The 8,255-nt window shown below is 49.1% G+C and overlaps 1 protein-coding gene across 1 annotated transcript in view; it reads left to right on the top strand.

The window, feature by feature from the left end:
• ap4b1 (adaptor related protein complex 4 subunit beta 1) overlaps nucleotides 1-8,255 on the top strand; it is a 33,469-nt gene that overhangs the window by 25,006 nt on the left and 208 nt on the right. Inside the window, exons 13-16 of the mRNA XM_029720340.1 lie at nucleotides 1,321-1,617; nucleotides 1,732-1,832; nucleotides 2,897-3,113; nucleotides 6,990-7,197. Of these exons, the coding sequence (XP_029576200.1) occupies nucleotides 1,321-1,617; nucleotides 1,732-1,832; nucleotides 2,897-3,113; nucleotides 6,990-7,197 (823 nt within the window). The remainder of the gene's footprint in view (nucleotides 1-1,320; nucleotides 1,618-1,731; nucleotides 1,833-2,896; nucleotides 3,114-6,989; nucleotides 7,198-8,255) is intronic.

Here is an 8,255-nt window from a genome sequence, read left to right as displayed (position 1 = left end):
CAATGATAGCAGCCCATACCAGTACCCCTCCTTCACCTTGCTGGCACCTGACTCAAAGTGGTGCCCTGTGTCCATTACTGATCCAGCCACGGGCCCATCCAATTGGTCCATCAAGAGTCACTTTCATTTCATCTGTCCATAAAACCCTTTGAAAGAATCTGTCTTCAGGTATTTCTTTGCCCAATCTTGATGCTTCAACTTGTTGAATCTTATTCAGTGGTGGTCTTGTTTCAGTCTTCTTGACCTTGGCCATGTCTCTGAGCACTTGACAACTTGTACTTCTGAACACTCCAGGTAGGATGCAGTTCTGGAATACGGTGGCGCTGGAGGATAATGGGTTCCTGGTAGGTTGCAGTTCTGGAATACGGTGGCGCTGGAGGATAATGGGTTCCTGGTAGGTTGCAGTTCTGGAATACGGTGGCACTGGAGGATAATGGGTTCCAGGTAGGTTGCAGTTCTGGAATACGGTGGTACTGGAGGATAATGGGTTCCAGGTAGGTTGCAGTTCTGGAATACGGTGGCACTGGAGGATAATGGGTTCCTGGTAGTTTGACGTTTAATTCTTCTCAAGTCTTTTGCAGTTAATTTACGCCTTTTCTTCCCCATATGTTTTTTGCGCCCCCAGTTGATTATTCGCAACAAAACGTTTGAATGTCCGGTGGTCACACCTCAATAGTTTAGCTATTTAAAGAGTGTCGTATCCGTCTGAAAGGCATTTTACATTTTTGGCTTTTCAGTGTCAGTTAAATGTATTTTTTGGCCCATTTTACCTGAGGTAATGAGGCTGCCTAATAATTATGCACACCTCTCCTATAAGGTGTTATTCACTTTCGCCACACCCTCCCTCATTACACAAATACATATCACCTGAAAATAATTAAATCCAATAAGCATTCAAGTTTATATGGTTTGGAGTTGGAAAATGTGACTAGAAACAATGATAAGATCAGAAAACTCACTTGCCTAATAATTGTGCACGCAGTGTATGTGTTGACACCCTGGGATCACTCACTACCCATAAAGCCCCCTGGGATCACTCACTACCCATAAAGCCCCCTGGGATCACTCACTATTCATAAAGCATCCTGGGATCACTCACTACTCATAAAGCACCCTGGGATCACTCACTACCCATAAAGCACCCTGGGATCACTCACTATTCATAAAGCAAATTAATTTTAAAAAATTATTCAAAAATAAAATACCGTCATGCCATCAGATTTATTTTTTAAATATTCTGTGATATATTTATATCGTCCAGCCTTAACATGCACCACATAGCTCATTGATATAGGAATATATTTGGTCTGTGTGTTTCAGAGGAGGAAGTGGACATGTGTGTGCGTGACCAGGCCCTGCTGTACTACCGGCTGTTGCATTGTGGGATCGAGGAGGTCCGTCGGGTCCTCCAGGGTGGGCGACGGTCAGACCCCTCTCTGGGGCCTCTGATTGGACGGCCCCCTGAGCCCATCAGCCAATGGGCATCCAGCTTTAATACCTTGGAGCCTCTAACCCTCGGAGCCTCTACTGTGGGGAACTCTGACCCCGCCACTCCCAAACCCTCCACTCTAACCCCCAACACCATGACCTCTACACCAGGAGACCCCCACCTCCCAGGTGATCATCTGTCTGCTGCTGGGAAAAACATGTTTTCACATTCACCACCAATGGCTGTGCGTATGTCATCTTTTCCTAAACATCTCTCTCTCTCTCTTTCTCCGCCATCTCCAGACTGCAGTAGTGGAGCTCTGAGTCTGTCTGTGTCTCCAGCTCTGATCCCTGAGGAGTTTGAACGCCTGTGGCTGCAGCTGGAGAAGGGGGCGTGTCTGGAGGTGTGTGTGTGTGTACAGTCATTTGGCGTAAAAGAGGATATTAAAACAGTTGTACGATACAGAAGCTAATATCGGCCAACACTCACTAACTCTGCAACTCCTGCTAGTGACACACACAGAGAGACAGGAAGTACCATCAACTGTCACAGTGCTTTAGTATTATACACAGAGACAGGAAGTACCATTAGTATTTTAGTGTTTTAGTATTACACACAGAGAGACAGGAAGTACCATTAGTATTTTAGTGTTTTAGTATTACACACAGAGAGACAGGAAGTTCCATTAGTATTTTAGTGCTTTAGTATTATACACAGAGACAGGAAGTACCATTAGTATTTTAGTGCTTTAGTATTATACACAGAGACAGGAAGTACCATTAGTGTTTTAGTGCTTTAGTATTACACACAGAGACAGGAAGTTCCATTAGTATTTTAGTGTTTTAGTATTACACACAGAGAGACAGGAAGTTCCATTAGTATTTTAGTGCTTTAGTATTACACACAGAGAGACAGGAAGTTCCATTAGTATTTTAGTGTTTTAGTATTACACACAGAGAGACAGGAAGTTCCATTAGTATTTTAGTGTTTTAGTATTACACACAGAGAGACAAGAAGTTCCATTAGTATTTTAGTGTTTTAGTATTACACACAGAGAGACAGGAAGTTCCATTAGTATTTTATTGTTTTAGTATTACACAGAGAGACAGGAAGTTCCATTAGTATTTTAGTGTTTTAGTATTACACACAGAGAGACAGGAAGTTCCATTAGTATTTTAGTGTTTTAGTATTACACACAGGGAGACAAGAAGTTCCATTAGTATTTTAGTGTTTTAGTATTACACACAGAGAGACAGGAAGTTCCATTAGTATTTTAGTGTTTTAGTATTACACACAGAGAGACAAGAAGTTCCATTAGTATTTTAGTGTTTTAGTATTACACACAGAGAGACAGGAAGTTCCATTAGTATTTTAGTGTTTTAGTATTACACACAGAGCGTAACAGTTGGTTCCTGGTTCTATTTTCTCTAGGTGTTTGTGACTATTTATTTATTTGTTATTTTCTAGGTGTTTGTGGCGTGTCCTGTTCCCCGCTGTTCCCCGGAGAGCCTGCAGGTGGCGCTACAGCTGGTCAACATCCAGACGCTGGCTTTCACCCCCCCAAACACACACCCCTGGAGAGTGTACCTCTACACACACACCTCACACTTCTCTACAAAGACACCGCACACACTCATACTGGCAGAACTACTACACACTGGAGGAGAGGGGGAGGGAGAGAAGGAGGGGGAGGGAGAGGAAGAGGGGGAGGGAGAGAAGGAGGGGGAGGGAGAGAGAGAGGGGGAGGGGGAGGGGGAGGGAGAGAAGGAGGGGGAGGGAGAGAAGGAGGGGGAGGGAGAGGAAGAGGGGGAGGGAGAGAAGGAGGGGAAGAAAGAGGGGGAGGGGGAGGGAGAGAGAGAGGGGGAGGGAGAGAAGGAGGGGGAGGAAGAAGGAGAGGGGGAGGGAGAGGGAGAGAGAGAGGGGGAGGGAGAGAGAGAAGAAGAGGGGGAGGGAGAGAAAGAGGGGGAGGGAGAGAAGGAGGGAGAGGAAGAGGGAGAGAAGGAAGAAGGCTTGCTAGTGGTAATGAGACAGCATCCAGGAGACGAGACAGCTCTGAGAGGATTCCTGTCTGTTCTCACTACTGTCCTACACACACTGTCCACACACACAGCCTGAACACACACACACAGCATGAACACACACACAGCCTGAACACACACACTCACACAGCATGAACACACACACACTCAAACAGCCTGAACACACACAGACACACACCACACACACTCACACAGCCTGAACACAGACACACACACTCACACACACTCACACAGCCTGAACACACACTCACACAGCCTGAACACAGACACACACACTCACACAGCCTGAACACAGACACACACACTCACACAGCTTGAACACAGACACACACACTCACACACACTCACACAGCCTGAACACACACTCACACAGCCTGAACACAGACACACACACTCACACAGCCTGAACACAGACACCTAAGAGGCAACATTGATGTGTTTCTTGTAAAAACAATAAAGATGATGGAATTTGATATACTCTTTCTGTGTGTGTGTGTAGGCTGTTTGTTTGTGTGTGTGTGTGTGTAGGCTGTTTGTGTGTGTGTGTGTGTGTGTGTGTAGGCTGTTTGTTTGTGTGTGTGTGTGTAGGCTGTTTGTTTGTGTGTGTGTGTGTGTGTGTGTGTGTGTGTGTGTGTGTGTGTGTGTAGTCTGTTTGTTTGTTTGTTTGTGTGTGTGTGTGTGTGTGTGTGTGTGTAGGCTGTTTGTTTGTGTGTGTGTGTGTGTGTAGGCTGTTTTTTGTGTGTGTGAGTAGACTGTTTGTTTGTGTGTGTGTGTGTGTAGGCTGTTTGTTTGTGTGTGTAGTCTGTTTGTTTGTGTGTGTGTGTGTGTGTGTAGGCTGTTTGTTTGTGTGTGTGTTTGTGTGTGTGTGTGTGTGTGTGTGTGTGTGTGTGTGTAGGCTGTTTGTGTGTGTAGGCTGTTTGTGTGTGTGTGTGTGTGTGTGTGTGTGTAGGCTGTGTGTGTGTGTGTGTGTGTGTGTGTGTGTGTGTGTGTGTGTGTGTGTGTGTGTGTGTGTGTGTGTGTGTGTAGGCTGTTTGTTTGTGTGTGTAAAGTAACTGTTTACCATGCGAGGGATCATCAACTAGATTCAGCAGTGGGAACCCCTGCCAGACTGCCCAGTTCACTCAACTAGCCAGACTGCCCAGTTCACTCAACTAGCCAGACTGCCCAGTTCACTCAACTAGTCAGACTAGAGAAGGTCTATAGAGACAACTAGTCAGACTAGACAGGGTCTATAGAGACAACTAGTCAGACTAGACAGGGTCTATAGAGACAACTAGTCAGACTAGAGAAGGTCTATAGAGACAACTAGTCAGACTAGAGAAGGTCTATAGAGACAACTAGTCAGACTAGAGAAGGTCTATAGAGACAACTAGTCAGACTAGAGAAGGTCTATAGAGACAACTAGTCAGACTAGAGAAGGTCTATAGAGACAACTAGTCAGACTAGAGAAGGTCTATAGAGACAACTAGTCAGACGTTCTGCCCCTGAACAAGGCAGTTATAACACACTGTTCCCAGGCCGTCATTGAAAATAAGAATTTGTTCTTAACTGACTTGCCTAGTTAAATAAAGGGTTAAATAAGAGACCTGGCTGTGTGGTGCCAGGACAACAACCTCTCCCTCAACGTGATCACTGGGCCTGATCACAACCTCTCCACAGGGGCTGACAGCCTATAGGGAGGTCAGAGACCTGGCTGTGTGGTGCCAGGACAACAACCTCTCCCTCAACGTGATCACTGGGCCTGATCACAACCTCTCCACAGGGGCTGACAGCCTATAGGGAGGTCAGAGACCTGGCTGTGTGGTGTCAGGACAACAACCTCTCCCTCAACGTGATCACTGGGCCTGATCACAACCTCTCCACAGGGGCTGACAGCCTATAGGGAGGTCAGAGACCTGGCTGTGTGGTGCCAGGACAACAACCTCTCCCTCAACGTGATCACTGGGCCTGATCACAACCTCTCCACAGGGGCTGACAGCCTATAGGGAGGTCAGAGACCTGGCTGTGTGGTGCCAGGACAACAACCTCTCCCTCAACGTGATCACTGGGCCTGATCACAACCTCTCCACAGGGGCTGACAGCCTATAGGGAGGTCAGAGACCTGGCTGTGTGGTGTCAGGACAACAACCTCTCCCTCAACGTGATCACTGGGCCTGATCACAACCTCTCCACAGGGGCTGACAGCCTATAGGGAGGTCAGAGACCTGGCTGTGTGGTGCCAGGACAACAACCTCTCCCTCAACGTGATCAAGACAAAAGGAGATGATCGTGGACTACAGGAAAAGGAGGACCGAGCACGCCCCCATTGTCATCAACGGGGCTTGTTGAGAGCTTCAAGTTCCTTGGTGTCCACATCAACAACAAACTATCATGGTCCAAACACAACAAGACAGTCGTGCAGAGGGTCTGACAATGCCTATTCCCCCTCAGGAGACTCAAAAGATTTGGCATGGGGTCTTCAGATCTTAAAAAAGTTCTACAGCTGCACCATCGAGAGCATCCTGACTGGTTGTATCACCACCTGGTATGGCAACTGCTCGGCCTCCGACTGGAAGGCACTACAGAGGGTAGTGCGTACGTGCCAAGCTTCCTGCCATCCAGGACCTTTATACCAGCCGGTGTCAAATCACCAAATACTTCAGCCACCATAGTCATAGACTGTTCTCTCGGCAAGCAGTACCGGAGCGCCAAGTCTAGGTCCATACCCCAAGCCATAAGACTGCAGAACAGCTAATCAAATGGCTACCTGGATTATCTGCATTGACCCCCCCCCCCTTTTTTTGTTTTTACGCTGCTGCTACTCACTGTTTATGATCTATTATCCACGCATAGTCACTTTTACCCCTACCTACATGTACATATAACCTCAATTACCTTGACTAACCTGAGCCCCCACACATTGACTCTATCACGTTTCAGGTAAGACCCAGATGCAGACAATGTCGAAGTAACAACAGTTTATGAATCAAACAGGGACAGGCAAAAGGCAGGTCAAGGGCAGGCAGAGGTCAGTAACAGGAGACAAAGGGCTGTGAGACGTGGGTTTAACTCTGGACACATGAAAGGTAGGATATATACGAAGGGTAGGAGGCAACAGAAGACGAACAGCAGAGGGGCTAATGATCTTGGAGATGGGAAACGGACCCCGGAGGGGCAAATCCCGGGTGGACAGCCATACCTTCTGCCCTAGCCGATACCGGGGTACCGGGGTCCGGTGGCGATCTGCTTGTCGTCGATACCTGGAGGTGGTCTTGAGGAGGGCCGACCGGGCTCTCCTCCAGGTACGACGACAGTGGCGGACAAACATCTGGGCAGAAGGTATGCTGACCTCTACTTCCTGCTCTGGGAAGAGCGGGGGCTGATACCCCAGGAAACACTCAAAAGGAGATAAGCCCGTGGCAGAGCAAGGAAGGGCGTTGCGGGCGTATCCGACCCACACCAGCTGCTGGCTCCAGGTGGTGGGGTTGGCGGAGACCAGGCAGCGCAGAGTAGTCTCTAGGTCCTGATTGGCTCACTCTGAGTGGCCGATGGACTGGAGGAGTTTGTGGAAGAGGTCAAGAAGGTGTTTGATGCCCCGTTCTCCGGGAGAGAGGCTGCCCAGAAGCTACTCCAGCTTCAGGAGGACTCCCGCAGTGTGGCAGACTATGCGGTGGATTTCTGCACATTAGCAGCTGAGAGTGCCTGGAACCAGGAAGCTCTGTTCGACATGTTCCTACACGGAGTATCGGAGTAGGTCAAGGACGAGCTTGCAGCCCGGGAATTACTGATCAATTCCCGCATCGCCTTGACCATCAGGATTGATGGGCGACTACAGGAACGACGGAGGGAGAGGAGATCCAATTTCACTCGCCCGTCCAAGGATTCCACCTCGCCTCCGAGACATCCCGGGAGTCCCTGACGGCCCCGTTGCCGAGAGAACCCGAGGCTACCCGAGGTTCCCCAAGAGTCGCCGAAGACGGCCGAGTCACCATTTCCCGAGCCCATGCAACTAGGCAGAGCTGGGTTGTCTCCAGCGGAACGGCTATACAGGCTCAACACTAAGAGTTGCCTGTATTGCGGGACTTGTGGTCATTTTGTGTCATTTTGTCCATTAAAAGATCAGGCTCACCAGTAGGAGCGAGTACTCTAGTGGGCTATATGGAGAACTTTTCAGCTTCCCTTACTCGCACTCCATTTCATGCCCTTCTGCTGTGGGGAAACCAGGGTCCTCATCGACTCTGGGGCCGATGAGAGCTTTTTGGACTCTACCCTGGCTTCCGAGCTGGGCATCCCCTCTCCATTCCCATGAACGTTAGAGAGCGGGACGGGCTATCCCGACTGTACTATCTGTCGGGACCAGAGACCAAGGCCATGGAGATCTACATTGGGGACTCCCTAGCTGCAGGATTCATCCGTCCTTCTAATGATGTCCTTGTTTACCTTTGTGCTGACCCTGTTCCTGTCCTGTTACCTGTCTGTTCCTCATTAAATATTCAACTCCACGTACCTGCTCCTCATCTCCAGAATCGGTCTTTACAGAATGCAGGAGCCATCATACGAATCGGGGAGTGCTGACGTTCCGGGTGGTGGTGACGTCGGGTCCGGGGCCCGACACCGATGGAACCAGGAGTGCCTAAGCCAGCTCGTCGGGTTGTCACGCCCTAGCTGGCTCGAGAGGTTTCTTACCCCGGTTGGCTCGGAAAGCGCCCATCCCACGCCCGGCCTCAGCCAGATCATCAGGGTTTTACGCCCAGATGGCTCGTCAGGCTCTCACGCCTCCTCCGGATCATCGGGCTCCCACGCCTCAG

This window comes from Salmo trutta, chromosome 28, assembly GCF_901001165.1.
Source record: "Salmo trutta chromosome 28, fSalTru1.1, whole genome shotgun sequence".
Taxonomy (NCBI): Eukaryota; Metazoa; Chordata; class Actinopteri; order Salmoniformes; family Salmonidae; genus Salmo; species Salmo trutta.
This window is presented reverse-complemented; position numbering and strand designations above follow the sequence as displayed.